General features: G+C 40.4%; 2 protein-coding genes across 2 annotated transcripts; one reads left to right on the forward strand and one right to left on the reverse strand.

Moving 5' to 3' along the window:
- The first annotated feature begins 10182 nt into the window (after positions 1–10182).
- Positions 10183–11604, forward strand: sst5 (somatostatin 5). The gene is made up of 2 exons (XM_054601024.1): positions 10183–10302; positions 11413–11604. The coding sequence occupies exons 1-2, from the start codon at positions 10183–10185 to the stop codon at positions 11602–11604; spliced, it is 312 nt and encodes a 103-aa protein (XP_054456999.1).
- A 564-nt stretch (positions 11605–12168) lies between these two features.
- trip6 (thyroid hormone receptor interactor 6) lies at positions 12169–20229 on the reverse strand. Its single transcript, XM_054601020.1, is given in 12 exon segments — positions 12169–14192; positions 14689–14809; positions 14918–15096; positions 15217–15386; positions 15479–15575; positions 16043–16630; positions 16761–16877; positions 16990–17093; positions 17445–17639; positions 17642–17702; positions 19756–19802; positions 20044–20229. Coding segments are annotated over 10 exon segments (1755 nt in total). The 5' UTR covers positions 17694–17702; positions 19756–19802; positions 20044–20229; the 3' UTR covers positions 12169–14060.
- Positions 20230–20332: the final 103 nt, after the last annotated feature.

Raw genomic sequence — 20332 nt, forward strand, 5'->3', positions numbered from 1 at the left:
GGCTGCTGTCTGCTGCACCAGCTTTTATAAGTCGGTTCAGTCACCAACCAATCAGAGGCCTTCAGGTGGTCCTCATGTGTATCTTGTTAGCAATCAAGCTCATGTCCAATCAGTGGACTTTTTTCTTTTTTTACAGCAGGGAAAGCACAGGTGTAACTAATGACATCAACGATGGCAGCATGTTTAATGCCAGGGCCCTTGAACAAGAATGCCAAAAGTTACTGCAGATAAAATGAATGTAATTAATTCAACCTGCTATGACAGGAACATGTCTTAGCAGCTAATGAGGTATCTGTCTGCTTTACCTTCTTTAACACATTATCTTTGGCCCTGGTATTTAAGTAAAACCTTTTAAAAAAGCACTGATAGTCTCTATTTTAGTAGAAGGTACTTGATGTAGACAAAGCCAGTGTTATAGAATGCGTTAGTAGTCTATAATGAATAATTAAACAAAATCACAGAATGGATTACATGTCTACAAAGAGACTGTACCTTTTCATTTGATTTTTCATATATTATCAGAATAAACACAACAGAGAAAATAAATTAAATAACTTCCAACAAAGACCCAATCAAAATATAAAACAAAGCAGCGTTCATTTATTTAATTTCCAGGTCATGTATACAGAGACCCATGTGCAGAGCATCAGTAGCAGCAGGATGGAGACAAGCGTCCATGTGGTCCACACTGAAACTCCAGAAAAGAGACAAGAGGTTAAACATCGAGTTCCTTACACCAACTTTAATGACATTTCAGTTTGAATACAAAGTAGATTTCTGCAGAACATTTAGCACAGTGTTAACAATAATTTAATAACAGTTTAAATAAAGTTTCGTTACCTAGATTTTGGTTTTGCTGTCCATCTAAATTCACTCTCCATTTTCTTTGGCCTGATTTGATTGGAGAACAAATCAAACATTTACATAATTAATCTGAAATATGAGTTGCAGCCTGACTGGTATTTTTTTTTTTTAATACTAACTGAAGTCACAGTTTCACTAACACACACACACACACACCTGTGTTTGCAGCTTCCCTGCGTGTGCGTTTGACCAGTGTGGATGAAAGGTCCAGAGTGGAGTTCAAAGGTTGCTGGATAGCGAGAATACTACTATGGTTTGCTGGGTAGCGACACTGAATTGTCAACCTAAAACAGATGAGACTCACATCAACACTATCATTTAAAGACAGACTGAGTTCAGTATGTGAGTGTCTCACCTGTATGGAGCATCTCTGTGTATGAGAGGATCATCTAAAGGCAGAAAATCTTGAAGGTAACTGATCTGGTTTTCATAAACAAGGACATTTCCCTCCGTCTGAGGAAATATGAAATCAGAAAACACGCCAGGGAAACATATTTATTGTGTGGATCTCCATTAATTAAAGCATCTCACATTTACAGTCGTCCCACAGGAGTCCAGGCTGAAGCTGAACAGGGCTCTGGCACTGTCTGTCTCCATGGGAACACAGCTGGGGTCCAGTAGGGTGGTCCGGTTGGGGTTGGTGGGCGGAATGGTGTGGGTGGTGTCCACTACTGCCACCATCCTCCCTTCTGGCAAACATACTGTCAGAGAAACACTGCGAGTCATGATTCTTAAAAACTAAAACAAAAATGTTTGTTCTTCAGTTTGAGCTTGTGTTTTTTTTTACCTAGCAGTTCTATAACGGGAAAGGTGCATTTATGGACAAGAGTGTCATACACTTTTAGAGACTCTGCGTCCACAACGGATACTTCCACTCCAGAGACAAGACCCCGCAATGTCAGATCCTGCACGGGAAAAGTAAAGGAGCAAACATGATGGAGTGACAGCAGGATTATTGAAAAGTACATTACACTTTAAACAAGATATTTGTATAAGGTGAGAAACAAGGGCTTGTTTTATCAAAATATCCATAATGTATTAAAATGTTATCTTTGCACAAAAGATGCTTTTAAGAAACTAAGAGTGCCTGTTTGAAATCCTTAATTAAGTTAAAAACACAAGTATCTGCTAACAATCTTTCTGTGACTCAGAAAAACTGCTACTCTACCTGAGCATAAGGTAAACCATAAAATCCTTAATTATGAAAAACTATGATTGATCACCTCGTAGTTCATCCCAGGGCTGTAGGGGGGGATCTCCACGGTCAAGTAGTCCTCCTCCGCCTCCACCAGGAACCCACCCATCTCCACCAGGTCCCAGTCCAGTTTGCGAGCCCCGAGGAAGAGCTCCAACTGCAGCTCAGTCTGGGCCCCGTGGTGCAGCAGCACCAGCAGGCTGCCCACTGTGCACTTCCCCTGCAGCTTGGGGGAACCTGGAGCTGCACCAGGGTGGATAGGGAGTCAACAGTATATTGATTTAAACTGCACCAGCTGGTCTGAATCAGTGGTGACAAATCAAGCGCTCACCTGCGTATTCAACACTCTGCTCTATTGTGGCTTGATGGTAAAACACCTCTCCACTGGGTAAGATGTTAAGAGTAAAGCTAAAAGAGAGAACGTACATCTCATAGCCCCCACCTATGTACTGGGATCAGACAGCAGGGGGTTTCAGATAGTTTTTAACTTCTACACATAAAATCAAAAGGTCAGTGTTGGTTAATCTCACCCATGGGATTATTTTTGGGTGCGACAACAGGAAACTGAGCTGGTAGGAGCGGCTCCCGTTGAGGTGGGAGAACCTGGACACGCTGAGGTCGTCTGTGTCACTGTGGGTCCAGGTTAAAAGGTCGCCATCGCCATCCACTGTCACCTTCTGAAGGGAAACGTCGGGTGCAAAGAGGCCTAAAGTGACGGAGAACAATCCCTCAGATGACACTGTGTCTGGAGGGAGAGAGTGATCAGTGACTGCAGTGGATTCAACACATATGAAACCTAAAGAGACCAATTCAACATTTCTTTGTGATTAACGTTGGGTTTTTTTTAATGAAAAAAAAGTTCTACCCTTTATCCCAAACAAGCTCTATTGTTTATTTTCAGTTTGAGGATAAGATACATTTTCATTAATCCCCAGTGGGGAAATTTGGTTGTTGTAAAAGTGCAGATAAATTGAGAAAGTAAAAAAATCAACTAGTAAGAGGTTTATAAAACTAAAATGAATATAGAATTAAAAAAAGAGGAGCATATGGAGACAAAAATTGCAAGGTAAAGTGACAAAAGTGTGACTTATTTGTAATTAATCGAATGTTTTGGGGACATCTAAAACTGAATATTAGTTTATAATATCACAATATTAAAAAGTGCATATGTCTGACATGTGTCACAATACACCTACTGTGTCTATTTTAAAGTCAATATTTTTGCCATATCTTCCAAAGGATACTGAATTATCATCTAGCGCTGATGCACAATCTGTATTTTTTTATAGTTTTTTTCAGTAAAATATGCATAAAGAAGTAAGTTCACACAGCCTTACTGTTGGTGAGGACTGGGATTCGTGGGATGAGAGGAGTCTTTAGGTGCCTGAAGGAGCGATGCTGCGTGAGAGGCCAGCGCTCGTCCTCCCACTGACTCATGAAGAACAGATCTGCTGACATGGACTGGCTGTGCTGTCCCCTCACAACACCACTCTGGAAGAATTACAGCAATCAATCAGATAATCAGACTTTATTGATACGGAACCTTTCGAACAAATCAAATGCATTTCAAAGTGCTTGAAATGATAGGAAAAACGTATTGTAAAATACATATAAAACTTGACGATAGAATAAGTACAAATAGTACAACAACAAGGATTATAAAAAACTACTTAAAAGCCTGACCGAATAGATGGGTTTTTAGTTTCCGTGTATAAAAAGAAGTTTTTTGCTTCTCTCAGATTCTCTGCTGTTCAATCAGTCACTCAGAACGTTTTCCAGACATTTTTAAGGATGTATAAATTATTTATATTTTTATAAGTCAAAAATTAGCAAAAATTAGGGACTTTTCATAGAAAATACACAATTCTTTGTGCAAGAAATTTCATTTTTCTGACTCATCCTTTAAATCATCTTATTAACCCTCAGATGAACCCAGACCAGATCAGATTTGATTTTATTTGCATACCTTAATGTGTCCACCATGGACTCCTGCAGGAATCCTGACCTCCACCTTCCCCTCCTGCAGGCTGATCTTGTATCCCCTCTTTTTTATTTCAGACTCACTCAGAGTTTGGCTGTTCACTCCGATGCTCAAGCCTCTGGCCCTGAACTGACCATGGACCAACGCTGACAGGACATAAGGGACGGACCACAGCAGGTCAGACCCGTCTGCTGTAGCCTCATCTAGGGGTGAGAGAGGAGATCAGAGGTGACATTTCACTCTGGTATTTTAAAGTTGTCAAATAATACAAAACAGATAAATCGTACTAACTCAGAGCACAGGAAATAGTGGTGTCGACAGCTAGGAAGCTGCTCTGGAGTCGGTACAGGATGGTCGCTCTGACAATCTCTAAATCCACTCCCCTTTCCTGGGAAAAACACCCACACACAGCATCCAGACAAATAAAAAACACAGCACTGACACTTAAAGCTAGGGTTTAAAATTGAATATGCAGGCAAAATCCCTGTTGAAGAATATTGTCTCTCAGTACCTTGGCAAAGTATGAGAGAGGGGAGGAGTAGGGACAACGGAGGGTGAGGTGAGAGCCACGTAGTGAGACGTGGTAGCCCAGAGCAGCAGCCTCTTTCTGGGACAAGACCTTTGCTTCCTCTGGCGGCTGGTCATCTCTGTGGAACATCACAGCCACATCTGTCTCATCAGCTCCCTGCTCAGTGACAAAGAGGTGTCTAGTCAACATGTTTGTGAAGCCGGAGAGTAAAAACATCTCTTTGTCTCTTTGTCTTTATATCTTTGCCATCTGCTAACCTTCTCATTTTTCAATGTATTGGGCAGGAATGGCTGCTGGATGGAAACCTAGAGAACAATAAACACGGCTTGATATACCTTCACAAATTGATTAAATCTTCCATCAGCCCTAGCTCATGTTCAGAGATGAACACATTCATAATATAAAGTATATACACAGAATATACACAGTTTATTTTTAATAGTCAATGGGATTTCCATTCAGTGTGGTTTTTCGCATCCATCCATCCAGAGATGAGCTTTATGGTTCCTTCTATAGATAAATATCTTGTAAACAAGCTTAGTAATAGTGTTTGATGTCACTTTAAACCATATTTTTTTTATATAGTTTAGAGGGTTTCATTTAAATTTTGTTTCATATTTATTCTCATTTTTATCTACCCAAGATCTTCCTCGTTGCTAGTGTACATTTTGTAAAAAGAAAAAAAAAGTATGATTTACATTTTGTACCACCTTGTCATTTGCAAGTGCCTTCGTCATGTCAAGTGTTGATTGTCCAAGGGAAAAATGTATATTAATATTTCCCTGTGATGTGATGACATAACTGTGCAGGTTTGTCATTCACCTCCATGTAGTTTTCCTCACAGACGATCTCTCTGGTGCTCCATCGGCCCCGGAGTGAACAGTGGAGCTGGAAGGGGAACGCCGCCACCTTCCCGTCCGTCTGCAGGCTCACAAACCAGAGACGCAGGTGATAGTCAGTGAATCTCTGCAGAGAGTGGAGACACAGAAGACTTGTTCTGTGAAGAATTCAATCCTGCGACATATCAAAGCATAAAAAAATGGAGACAAATCTACCTTGCTGTGGACGTGACAGGCCAGGAAGGAGGCCCGAAACACCAGGTCTCCAGCATCGTTGATAGAGACAGTGTAACCGCAGAGTGTGGCCTCCTGATCAGATAACAGGTGGAATCCATGCTGGTCTGGTGGTTAAGAGCAAAAGGTCATCAACAGGTTATTATTGGATGCATGAACAGACCCTTTTCCATCTACTAAGAACTCCTCTGGTACACATTTTGTCAAGAAGGACAAAGAAACATACCTTCAAAGTGAAAACGCATCTTCGGGCCGAGGAAGCTGGACTTGACAGAAAGCCAGAAGTGACGCTCGAGACATTTGGTCTGAAACATTCCTGAAAATATTAAGAATCGCATAAATTTAAAACTAATTCCCCCCAAAAAGGTATTTCGTAAAAGGGTTGTTTGAAGAATTTGAAGATGCACACATGAAATAAGGTAATTCAGATGTTTCAGCGTACCTTGGACCATTTATCATAAAAAAAAAAAAGTGCAGTAGGGCTGGGCAAGAATTTAACATTGAACACTTTCTGTGGAGTTGTATCATGATCATATGAAAATGATATGCATATTCACGTAAAAAAGATTCTAAAACAGTTACTATTATGTTTTGTATTACCTCTGTAAATACACTGGTTTGGTGGTTGCATTGCAGTGGGACACAATTAATTGCCTTGCACTTAAATTTGATGACTTTATGTGTCATTTTGAATTATTAATCATTTGCAGTATTATAAAGCCATAATTGATATCATAAAAAAAAAGTAATATTACTGCGGTAAAAATTGTACTTATTTCAGCCACATCAATCTGCTCTATACAGGCATAGGGAATTTAAATGGAGGCAATAGAATACATGTACTGCAGCAAACAGTATTGTTCTACATCTTGTTCCACACTGTATTGCAGACCTCTATGTCCTCTATATCCTCTCAGACAGGAGCTCTCTAACGGTTATGAAAGTATTTCCCCTGACATATAAAACTCTGTGCATGGGCAGGTAATATATTAAATTGAAAGAAAAACAATGGCTAAAGTAATATCCACTTATTGCCTAGAGGCCCCCTAGAGTCTCCTGAAGGGCCCTCCAGAGTTCACCCTTATGTATTATGACACAGGCATTTTATCTTTATGGTACAACTCTTTGCTGAAAAACTGAGATGCTCTGATGAATGGACATTGATATTGCTGATCATAACTACTAGCTGAGCTGCTCTCACCTGTGGGCCCTGCAGAGGTCATGCAGAAAGGTGAGGCCAGCAGCAGCAGCACACTGGAAACAAGCAACATGAGTCTGTGCAGGAGGCTGCAATTATAAACAATGCATTTCATATTTCACTTTGGAACTCACCCACAATACATATGCAAACGTACTTTCATGTTTTGTTTTTTTATGACTAAATGTAGACTGAGTTGAGTTTGAAGGCTGTGAAAAGTGTTCGCCATTTTGACTGACTCGCATGTGAAATAGAAACTAATTTGCACACACACTTCCGTTTTCTTTAGTGTTCATCTTTGTGAACACGGCTCATAATTCACCTAAAAAGTTGATGAACGAATACTCGCACAGATCATTTCATTTAGTGTTGAGTGAAGTCAGGCTTTGGTTAGAACACAGTCTCACAGCGACACCCAGTGGACAAACTGTGTCACTGACGTAAATACACTTCCACTTCCAGTTCCAGTTGGCAGATAGCCCAAATGTTTAGTGTTAAGATTATGATAGAATACTTATCTCATATTTGTCCACAAACTATAACCTTTCTACCTTGAAATGACTCAGTGGTGGAATATATCTCAAGTACCCACTCATTTGTGCCCACTGCCATCAGACTGTACAACAAACCACAGTCTGTCAACATGCTGACCAGTGATATACTGTACATTTTATTTATTTTTATTCTTTTTTATCTTATTTTTGTTCTATTGTCTTTATTTTGTTGTATAGTATGTGTATTTATTGTCTGTGTAGTTGTATAGTATGTGTATTTATTGTCTGTGTAGTTGTATAGTATGTGTATTTATTGTCTGTGTAGTTGTATAGTATGTGTATTTATTGTCTGTGTAGTTGTATAGTATGTGTATTTATTGTCTGTGTAGTTGTATACTATGTATAGTATGTTTTATTGTCTGTGTAGTTGTATAGTATGTGTATTTATTGTCTGTGTAGTTGTATAGTATGTGTATTTATTGTCTGTGTAGTTGTATAGTATGTGTATTTATTGTCTGTGTAGTTGTATAGTATGTGTATTTATTGTCTGTGTAGTTGTATAGTATGTGTATTTATTGTCTGTGTAGTTGTATAGTATGTGTATTTATTGTCTGTGTAGTTGTATAGTATGTGTATTTATTGTCTGTGTAGTTGTATAGTATGTGTATTTATTGTCTGTGTAGTTGTATAGTATGTGTATTTATTGTCTGTGTAGTTGTATAGTATGTGTATTTATTGTCTGTGTAGTTGTATAGTATGTGTATTTATTGTCTGTGTAGTTGTATAGTATGTGTATTTATTGTCTGTGTAGTTGTATAGTATGTGTATTTATTGTCTGTGTAGTTGTATAGTATGTGTATTTATTGTCTGTGTAGTTGTATAGTATGTGTATTTATTGTCTGTGTCTGTGTAGTTGAGCTGCTGCAACACTCGAATTTCCCCCATGGGGATCAATAAAGGAATATAATAATACTGTATGCTACAAACTGTTTAGGCTTTTATTGCAGTATTACCAATTTTAAGCAGTTTTATTCTTCTACTTGACTACATCTCACAGGCTAATATTTCCCATTTTGCTCCACTACATTTGCCTGACAGCTTGAGTTACTACTTTTCTTTTCAGACAACAGTTTGTTTATTCCCTGCTTGAACCATGCATCTTCAGAATTTTAAGATTTTCAGTTGGATGAAGTATTTTATTGTGAAATTTCTTCTACTTCGTAAGCTAAATAGAATATGAGGCACTGCTGTAAATGTAACAACCCAACAGTATATAAAGTAGTTATGATCAGCAATATCAATGTCCATTCATCAGAGCATCTCAGTTTTTCAGTTTCACAAACACCCAAACAAATTGGCTGTAAAACAATCCATGAGGACCTCTTTTCTTTTTTCCTAATTGATTTTTACAGAATAACTTTCTTCACATTCAGATAACATTAACTCAGTTGTTGCTCAGCAACAGTTGGGTGTGAATACAATGCATCCATTGTCATTTTGCTAGTGAAAAATCCTGTGAACACTGCACAAATCACAAGACAAACTGAGATCAGAAGAAGGCAAAGAAGAGTTTAGATCTCGTCTTGTCACCTGATTCAAGCTTTCAATCGTTCACTTGTATTTGTATGAAACTGTGTATTGCAAAGACGTTACTGTAATGTTATTAGTCTGCCAAGGTTATTTCCTGCCCGTTGAAATGTAGGTCTAGAATAAAATCCAGAAATTAATGAATTATGTGAGTTAAATGCAAATCAACAGGAGGAAATACTTCTTGTCAACCCTAGGTGAAGATGTTTAATTAACCCTGACAAACTGCTGGCACATTGACACTATTTTATGTCATGTAGCCGCAGGTGTGGAGGCGTTGGGAGGTGTGATTTGTGAGATCATCACACTGTTGGACCCCTCTCCTTTTTCTTCGGGAGCAGCTCAGCTGGACGCCTGCGGTCACGACATCTTGACTACTCTGAAAAATGTTACTTAAAGTCACATTATGTCACAATTAAACACTGAGTAATCAGTGACAGGCCCGTGGTGAGAGAAAGGTCAGTATGTATTTAAAGAATGAGATGTGAAAATTCTACTCCTCATCATTGGTTGATTCTCTTGGCCGGAATGTCTTCAAGGAAAAAGGAGAAAGATATTAAATAAGTGATGCCTTCTTTTAAATGTGTATAATTTCAAATTAGTTTCCCCCTCTCGACCAAACACTTACATCAAGTGTTTTGTTTGCAGTCTGACATTTAGATGTTCTCTGTGTTTACTCTCCACTGACTCAAAGTGACTGCATTAAAGGGTGGCAGAGTGTCGGCCTGGTCAGCAGCCTCATTAACATTTGAGTCACATTGTGTCATTAACAAATCTGCACAGCATGAAGGCCTCACGTTGAGTTCAGGGCACCGACCAAGCTGCTGTAGCTAATCAACACTGACAGAAAGTCATTTGTTTGAGTTGTGAATGTTAATATTTCAAATGTAAAGTTAGTAAGTAACTAACGTCAGATCTTTAAAGTTTTGTTGGACGTGTTACAGGAGCAGTTTTGTCGACGTTGTTGTTGTCGTCGTGGTTAATGATGACCTTATCCTGTCCGGTGACACACTTCTGTTCACCACACACCTCCTCGTTCCTTCACTGCTATTCTTCTCCACCAATCACATCCTTTTGTTGGCCTGAGGATGAGGAGGATTTGAAGATGAAGAGGCCTATTTATCAGCTCAGCACATCCTTCCGAAACAGCGATAATTCAGCTCTTCCAGCGTCCCGCTTTCTGATCTGTTCTATATTTTGGACTCTTGGCGGCGTTGAGAAGAGAACATAAGAGTTCATCTGTTTGCTGTTTCAGGTGGAGATGCTTCGCTCTCAGGTGCAGGTTCTTCTTGTGGCCTTGATTTCCTCTGCGCTGCTGGTGGTCAGCGGTGCTCCACGCAGAGAAATGCTGACGCTGAGAGCAGACCTCGCAAACGACAAGGTGAGTGGGTTTAATATTGCAAATATTTAAATGGCTGGAATCAATTCAATTCAATTTCAATTCAGTTTATTTTGTATAGCCCAGAATCACAAATTACAAATTTGCCTCAGAGGGCTTTACAATCTGTACCCATGATACATCCTCTGTCCTTAGACCCTCACATCCTCTGTCCTTAGACCCTCACATCCTCTGTCCTTACACCCTCACATCCTCTGTCCTTACCCCTCACCCTCCTCTGTCCTTAGACCCTCACATCCTCTGTCCTTACACCCTCACATCCTCTGTCCTTAGACCCTCACACCCTCACATCCTCTGTCCTTACACCCTCACATCCTCTGTCCTTACACCCTCACATCCTCTGTCCTTAGACCCTCACATCCTCTTAGACCCTCCTTACACCCTCACATCCTCTGTCCTTACACCCTCACATCCTCTGTCCTTACACCCTCACATCCTCTGTCCTTACATCCCTGTCCTCCTCCTCTGTCCTTACACCCTCACATCCTCTGTCCTTAGACCCTCACATCCTCTGTCCTTACACCCTCACATCCTCTGTCCTTACACCCTCACATCCTCTGTCCTTATACCCTCACATCCTCTGTCCTTCCACCCTCACATCCTCTGTCCTTATCACATCCTCTGTCCTTAGACCCTCACCTCCTCTGTCCTTAGACCCTCACATCCTCTGTCCTTAGACCCTCACCTCCTCTGTCCTTACACCCTCACATCCTCTGTCCTTACACCCTCACCTCCTCTGTCCTTACACCCTCACATCCTCTGTCCTTCCCTCACATCGGCACAGGAAAAACTCCCCTAAAAACCCCTTTAACAGGGAGAAAAAAGGAAGAAACCTCTGGGAGAACGACAGAGGAGGGATCCTTCTCCCAGGATGGACAGAATGCAATAGATGTCATGTGTACAGAATGAGCAGCATAACAGAGATACAACACATTCAATGTATATGACATAAATGATTCATATAATAAGACTACTTATAATAACAGCAGCAATTATTACAGTAGAATTATAGCCATGAAATCAGGAAAGAGTTGAGCATTTAACAGCTGGCGTATGAAATGTATATTTAGTTCCTTTTCTATCCTCCTTTAGGATCTTGCTTACTTGCTCTTGCTGAAGTTTGTGTCGGAGCTGATGGCAGCGAGAGGAGACGAGATGCTCCCCGAGCTGGAGGAGCAGGAGGGAGTCAGGGAGAGGGTGATGCGGCGACATCTCCCCCTCACCCAAAGAGAGCGGAAGGCAGGCTGTCGCAACTTCTTCTGGAAAACGTTCACCTCGTGTTAATAAACAACAAAAAAAAGTACTTTTGTTTTTTAAATGTACTTTTTAAGGATTAATTCATCCATGTTTGCTCACTTTGTTGTAACTGGATCATTTATTGCAAGATGCCAAACATACAGGTGTTTTGGTAATTGTACTAACTGTAATGATGTTGCAGGGATGTACACAATGTCTACAATACTTTTTTTTCTGATTTAAAAGAGTATGTTTGATTTTTTGTGTGTCTTAAAAGGTATTCTAGTGATTGTATTGCATTTCCGCAAAGTGTGTAGACTTACTAAAGATAGATTTTAAACAAGAATCATTAGAATTTAAGCAAGAAGGTCTGAGATATCCTGACTTTTAGTCTCAAGTTAAGCCTCCTAAAACACTGGAGCCTACATTTCCCATAATGCAACTTAATTGCATATTTTGTCATACCCTCTCGGTAATCTGAAGACATGAATATAAGAAAAACAGAACTTAAAGTGTAAAAATCAAAAGTGAAGTACCCTTTTAAGTTTTGAGATGTATTTGTATAAGAAGTGACAAACAAAACAATTCATTTGATGACATTTTAATAATTAATTATGTTACTACAACCTGTATATTAGGAGAAAAATCCACCCGTGTGTTCAACGTGCTCTCCCGTTTATGTAACTGCCATTCCTACTTCATCAACCTGTTTAGTCTGTAAAAAATGGCCTTTCTTCTCCGTATGAAGTCACCGGTGGACAGAGGTCTGCTGCACTGCCTCAGGCTTTGATCTACAAGCTCCAAGTCACAGCATTTCAAACTGAACACACAGTAAGGATGATAAATGATTGAGTGTAACTAAATCAAAATGATGTGATTTGAGGAGAATAACACAAGAGTTGGCATGGGTTGGGATTTTAAAAAAAATGACACTTCTGAGCATGAATAAAATGATAGCCTTGATGACAAAAAGCAGATTAATGCAGTAAATAAATTAACAAGAGACGAAAAATGAAGCGGAAGCGTTTTAGCATGATCAACAAATGAAAAAGCAGAGATCACAGACAAAAATGATTATGAAACTGAATGACATCCTTGAGAAAAGGCTTTCAAAGTTCTAGCCCTTTAAGTTGAACAAATACATAATCAGGACGGAAAGACAACAGGTTAAACACAAATCATAACAAATACTGAAGCTCCAAAGTCTCAGAGAATAGCAACTCGCCCACATGAGTGCAAGAATGAACAAAAACATCAAATCCACAAGTGAAGAGCTGTATTTCAAAATCACCATCAGTGTTTTTTGGGTAAAAATTACATCACATTTTGTCAAATATAAAGAATAACCGGTATGTAAAAGTATTTAAGTAAATCCATTTACCCAAAATAGTTTCAATTGAGTATAACTTTAGTTTCATAATTCCTCCAAATGACACGTGTACAAACGTTTCACATGAGGCTCAAACTTCAAAAACAATAGGATGCTTTCAAGCCACAAAAGTGACCCAACACCCCGTTTTCCTAAGACAGAAGAAAGCATTTGACTTCATTGCACCATCGTCTTCAATGTAACAGTCAAGTATCAACCAACAACAAAGTGTTAAACAAAAGACTGTGTTTCGTAGACATTCAAAAATGTTATTCTGGATGAAAAAAAATGGCAACAATCCTGTTATGAGCTCTGATTAAACAACTAAACATGATGTTGTAATGATGAATGAGAGATTTGTTCTAGCAAATATTGTACTAGCATTTAATAAAAGCTAAAAGGGAGAAAAAAAAAAAAAGCGGCTTGTTTGTAAGGTTAACTACACATTCCTTTTCGTCTACATTTCTCCTGCTATGAGGCTACTTCTCTGCAAAGATTCACTGCACTAAAGGCAGTTTCATTGTCAAACCAAACCGGCCAGTTATGTACAGTCACAGTTGTTGCATTATGTGCTTTTTAATATGTTTGTTTTGAGGCAGTTCTGAATCTTTGACGTTTAGTGTTTTACAAATGTACAGGTCTCATCGTTAAGATAGTTTAGGCAAGCCTAATTATTATTTAAGCTGCAAAACAAACCCTCTTTTTTTTTAAAAAAGGTCTTAATCTGTGATATCCTTCCATACTTTCATCGTCTTTGCCAGTTTTATTTTAATAATGTGCAAGCTAATAGTTTAGCAGTACCGAGGAAATGGTAAGTGGAGCCCAAGCTGCCTGCAGGTCAGGCCACTGTCATACTAATGTTGAACTAAAGCTGAAAAATGGGGCAGCTGTGTACCAAAATGATAAAAGAAAGAAAACATAGTAGGACATCAGAATGAAAGGTGTTTGCTCCATTTCAGGAAAATGTTCCTCTGCAAACAAAATTACAGCCGGATACCAACAGAGGGAACTGTAGCAAAGTTTATGTCATAGAGCAACGGAGAGAGAAAAAAAAAAGCACCTCACAGGGGCATGTCCTGTCTGCAACCATCAATAATGCGTATTATGTGGATTCACGAGAATGCTGAGCGGATTGTTAGCAGTCAGTGGAGATTTTGGCCGAGAGGTCCTGGATGCGGCACGCGCTGCAGCTCTTACACAAGATGTGGCCGTCCAGCGGGTAACAGCCTCGACCCTCCCCTTCAGAGGACAGCAGGAGACCACATTCCTGATGGAGACGGACACATTAAATAAACACCCTCATGTGGACTCATCCCGTTAATAAATATATAAAACTGTCATGAATCCAGCAAAGGGGAACTCTAAACCACCACTTTATTGTAGAGAATATGGTTTTTAATCCTTAATTCTTCTGGCAAATTTAAGATTTCTGTATGAAGGTTGCATTCAAATCAGAGGCTTACTAACTTAAAGTAGCTGAATAATTTAAAAGAGCTACAGATACTCTAATTAAGCTGTTCAAAGCTCAATAGTGAACTGCAGTAATGAAGATTTTATTTAGCATTTTATGAATAAATGTGACTCCTGTAACGTCCAACGACTTTGTTAAAACTGTAGCACATTGGTGTTTCACATTTAATGTCTTTCATTCTTCAACTTAGACGAACTTTAAACTCTCAAAGCTATCAAATAAGAAGTTATAAATCAACAACTCCTGATGTTTATGTTACGTTGTGTTATATAATCTTGTCCGGTCGACCCACCTCACAGATGTAACAGTTAACATGGAAGCTGCGGTCCAGAGCTACAATCCTCACGGTCTCCTCCTGGCCCTGTTCAGGCATGATGGGCTCACCGCAAACCGAACAACGAGGAGCGTACTTCCTGTCAGGGAGAACAAGCATCAGCATTTACAGTTAGTGGATATGTCACTTCTCTTTATATCTCAGCTCAGAGAGGGTAAAATGAGGAATAACATCATGGCGTTTATACCTATGAAAGTCATCGATGCAGTGTATCTGAGAGGTGGCATCTACGGTGAAGGGCACCCCGTCCAAGCAGCAGTTACAAACCACACACGTGAAACAGCGAGGGTGGTAGGCCTTCCCCATGGCCCGCAGGATACGGTCCAGGATGGGCTTGGAGCACTTTGAACAGCGCTCTAACGTACTCTGACAAGAAAAGTAGAAACAGGTGTTTGGATCAGAACAGGGAAGAGAAAGTACGATAAACCAGGACATAAATATAAATGTATTTATAGTATTGAGAGATGGAATTAGTGCTTTGCTTACAATGTAACAGCTCTCACAGTAACTCTTCTTGTCGAGGGCGTAGAAGGGTTGCCCCCGGAGACGGGCGTGGCAGGTGATGCATGTGAAGCACTCGACGTGGAACACCTGCTCCATGGCGATGCAGCCGCTGCCGTCACCGACCACGTTGTCACCGCACCGCGCACAGCGGCCTGAAAGTCCATATAAAGTGCATTTATTTTAAATGTCACAATGTAGGTTTCAGTTAGTCACAAGTCATTAATGTAACGAGTAGTGGATGTACCAAAATAGTCCTCCACAGGGGGGTGGTTCATATCATATACCAACTTCTTGGTAAGTCGATCCAGTTCTTCCTCAGGCCGGGGTGTTGCCATACCCTGCTGGAAGAAAAGAGGACACAAACAAAGATCAGAAATCATCCCTTAAATAACAAACTCATTCAATGGCATGGTCAATTTGATATCTACCATATTTATGATATTTATAGATGGGTTTGTACAATCAACATTTGGTCGGACTCATCATTTTCAGATATTAATTCATTTAAATGTTATGTTCCAGTACGGGTGCTTGTGTTCACTTTTATCATATTTGAAATGTTTGACTGCTTCTGTTGGATTAAAACTGTTTTGTAGAAAAGCCAGTTGACTTCTTTTCAAAGAAAGGTATTGAAAAAGGACTATTTCATTGAAAAACACATTTATCATACTGGCCCTAGTATTCAAAAATGGTCAAATGATACCCAGCCTGATGGATATTTTGTGTATGTTTTGAATTCTTGGGAGGCTTTTCAATTCAAGCTCACATAAACACTTAAAACAGACTAGAGATGTATATGTGTCTCTACCTTGCTGGACTGATAAGCAGGACTCAGTGCAGCCCCCGACCCTGTTTGATGATTCTCCATCCCTCTCTTGGACTGGGGGACCTGGTTCACTCGTCCTCCGGGTCCTGAGCTGCTCCCCTTGTACACCACCTCAGAGTGCATCTCCTGAGCTTGTGATCCGGGATGTGGAGGGTACCAGCCCTGCGGACTTGTCTGTGGTGGGGGCCGCGACACGTGCTGGCGAGGAGGGGGTGGCGTGTAGGCCTGTTCGGCCTGCCTCCCCGTCTGAGAGTAGGTGACTGGCTGAGCCGTCTTGACCTGGACGCTGAACCTCGGCCCCGTGGGGGTGGAGGCAGTGGTGTAGGAGGCCGGGACGGGCTGAGGGTACGGCTTAGGGGTCGAAGAGGGGGAGTAGTAGTCCTGCTGGTGGGAGGTGGAGTACTGAGGGGACTGGTGCTCGCCGGCGTAGCGGGGGGCCTGGTGGTATTGGCTCTGGGGGTGAGGGGGGTAGCCCATGGATGGCCGACCCTGAGGAGGTCCTGCACTCTGGTGAGCAGGCTTGTAGTGATCCCCTGAGAGGTACTTGTTGTAAGGCACATTGTCGTACAGCTGTGGGGAGTCAGGAAATGAACACAATTAAGTACTGAGGGTAGGGTGATTATGAAAATATGACGCTAATGTGTGAATTCTCAAATACTGTTTTCCATTTAGTCTCAATTAATGAAGTGTTTTGTCCTACTTGTGTGCTGGCGTCCTGCGGGTTGCTGTCCAGATCTGCGAGCATACTGGTGAGGGAGTCGATATCAGCGTCGATTTTGGAGTGATAGTTGGCTGGCTTTTCAGGACCACCACGGTGCTAACAACATAACGAACATGTCGGTAGTTAAGGACAGTTTGCAAAACATTGCTCGACTTAAAATATATATTTTTTTAAATCGACAAAAATGCTACGTAAAAAATGAACCCACCATCAGCTCGTAACTGTCCATGTGAGGGCTCCAGTTGCGGTCTTCTTTGGGACCATGGGGAGGGGGGTAATAGTGATCGCCAGACGAATGATGAACGGGCCCACCTTTAGGTTAGAGGACAGTTATCAATAAACAAATCCCACCGCAAATAAATAAATACTTTAAAAAGAAAAAAGACAATTTCAGAGGGCTGGTATTTCATTAATATGATCGATAGATTGAATGTATTGAGGGCTTGGACATAAGAGAATATGAGAATACACATTTAGACTAATGAAAATACACTGCTGTAACTGTAAGGAACCTTGTAAATGTTTGTCCAGTTTGGATAAGGTGGAGTAAATCCTACCAAAAGCTGAACACATTTTTAAGTAAATAAATAGATGCTATCAATGTATTTATTTGAATCCGATTAGTGATTAGTGACACCAGTATGTGAATAGTGGTATTCTCACCTGTGGGTCCAGTTGCCATGTACCTGTTGGCCATCCCACCACCACCACCACCACCACCACCTCCTCCTCCTCCTCCTCCACCTCCTCCTCCTCCGTTCTGGTCGTAGTGGCCATATTTAGGCCAGAAGTCGGACGTCCCCTTCTTATTGGGGGCTCGGTAGATTGCTGACCCAGCAGAGTGAGACATCTGGGGGCGGCTCGCTCGGGGCTATCCAGAGTCCTCGGTGGGAGCCAGGTGGGACCGGACATGGCAGGGTTCTGAGGTGGAAAAGAGAAAAGGAAAATATTGCCCTCATGTTGTTACATTTATAGTTTGTATTGTAATGTGACATTTATTCCTCAATATTGACTTTCCCTAATATGAGTATGCATGATTTTCATCTTCCATCCATAATTTGCTTGAGCACAGCTGTGGCTGCTGTGTGTGTTTATGTCACTGGTAACCAATGGAAACTAAGGGATGCTTCACAACTTCCTCTGGCAACGGGGACACACGGATACAACAATAGTCTTTGAGCTGAGGAGCAGGAAAAGAGAAGCCAATCTGATCGGCTCGGGGATTTCCAGCAGGCTCGCACATTGCTCTAAAACGTGTGTGGTTTTTTTTACGCTTATTGAAACACACACACTCGTGCAGAAGCTCTCCAGCACACAAACTGGTACACAGACACACAAACACAAACAGGTGCAAATCCGTGGTTACCCTTCGTCTGTTATCCGCCACAATGGTTATTGTCTTTGGGTGTTTACACACTGCTATCATTGATTTCCAAATGAAGCGGAGACAAAAACAGGACAGGAAATGTTGTGTAATGATATTTGTCTGTATACACGTGAACACCTGGCTCATAACAATATATTATGTATTATCTGTGGGATAATTAACAACGCTGCAGCACACAGCTGAGCCGACAAAGTGCTGACTTGCACCGAAGGACCTTCATTAAGACGCTGATCGTTGAGGAAATACATTGATAGACATGATACAGTGTAAAAAATGACATAACAAGAAAGAGGTTAGCTTAATAAGTTAGTGCTGTCTAGTCATTTTTTTATACTGAATAACCAATATATCTTTCTAAACTAAATAATACTGGGGTTTAGACTAAGAAAGACAATTCAAGATATCCCTTTGTGCTCTGGTAACCTCTGGTGGACAGCTGGCATTACATTTAGCATTTTATGGAGAAACTGATGAATTATCAATTCTCATTGCATAAAAGAAGAATGTACTGTTGTATCCTCTTTTTTTTTTTTTTTTTTTTTTTTTTTTGGAAAGCCACAGTGTGATTGGCAATGCTTAAATAGATTGCAAGCACAAGGACAAGCCCAAACAAATGGGTATTGTCGGTGTGGAGAATCTAACAGCCCACTCAGACTGATTGAATGAGGGTGGTGTCGCTGTCACAAATCCTTGCTGGTAAGAGGATTATAATGATGGATGAGCAGATGATGTAGACATACAGTAAAAAAAAAAAAAAAAAAAAAAAAAAACAATGCTTTTAAGCCTTTTGGTTTGTTTTTGACTTGTATTCTTTGATTATTTCTATCCATGGAGTTGCTGTAGATACAATTAAACCATGCAGGCTCAGCATCACACTGACCATGTGGAGGAAAGAGTGACCAAACACTCCCACAACCCACTTGATTTAACCTAAGCCTCTGAATCCGGATGAGCACACAGTCAAATCCGAGGATGGCTGGGCCAGGAAAACAATGTCAACAGTTTCATCACTGAGTTTTAATTAAATTATAATAAATAAATAAAAAACATAAAGCTTGTGCATTTGTCCACCTATTGTCTATGTCTGGACCTCTTCCTGGATGCAAAAGAAGTCGTAGCAAGCCCATGAAATGTCAAAGTTAATGACAGTCACAAGAGTCAAGCATGTGAGAGTAAACAAAGACAACATCCGGTGTTTTTTTAATGAAATTCAAAATAAAACACCATACCTTGAAAGTTTCAAAAACACACACAAAAAAATAATAATGCAATAGATATTAGAAAATGCAAAATTGCACATTGAATCCACGCTTTTCCCCATGTGCATATTATATTAAAGTTATACATATTGTTATTCTGTAACAAATTGTACTCTTTTATTTTGAAGGCTCTGGTTTGCTTAACATATTTCACACAATGCAGCTTAATAGAGATGTGTGCTGGTTAAATTGAACAAAAAGGGAAGACAACAAGATTCACTTCTAAGTATATACACATATATATATATATATAAAAGAATATTAAATAAAAATATACCAATACAAACATATCTGATCAACATTAACCACCTTAATTAAGACATCCTACCTTTAACAGCTCCTTCACAGTGTCTCTCCTCTCCCCTTCAGTCTCATCTACAAAACAAGAACATGCAATGTGGTGAAAACAACACAGACACGTCGCATTGGGTGTGTTTTCTTGTTTTTCCACCTATTCTTTCTGCACAGAGGAAAACCTGAGAGACACTGACTGCACGATTTGTCCAAATCTGTCTTTTGTGCGTCACATGTGTGTAAAACATACCACTTTAGTAATATAACCACTCCATAATGAGGGGTAATTAACATCATTAACTTTAATAGCAGGGTTGTTTACTTGTTTGCTGTCCTGTTTTGCATTCGTGCCTTGCTCCCTGCAGGCGAACTTCCACAAGCCGATGAGCAAACAATGAAATAACCGACAAAGAAAGAAAACCAGCCTGACAAACGCAACCTGCAGCCCTTCATGCGTCTGTCACCGCCAAATAAAGTCACCACCGAGACGACTTTCTGTTCAGATTCAGCGTCGTTAACCTACTTTGTGACGGATCCTGAGGCCTTCAGCAGCAGCGACGCTCCTCACTGCATTCCCTGTGTGTGACGTCACTGTGTGTGTGTGTGTGTGT

This window comes from Anoplopoma fimbria, chromosome 7 (assembly GCF_027596085.1).
Source record: "Anoplopoma fimbria isolate UVic2021 breed Golden Eagle Sablefish chromosome 7, Afim_UVic_2022, whole genome shotgun sequence".
Lineage (NCBI taxonomy): Eukaryota > Metazoa > Chordata > Actinopteri > Perciformes > Anoplopomatidae > Anoplopoma > Anoplopoma fimbria.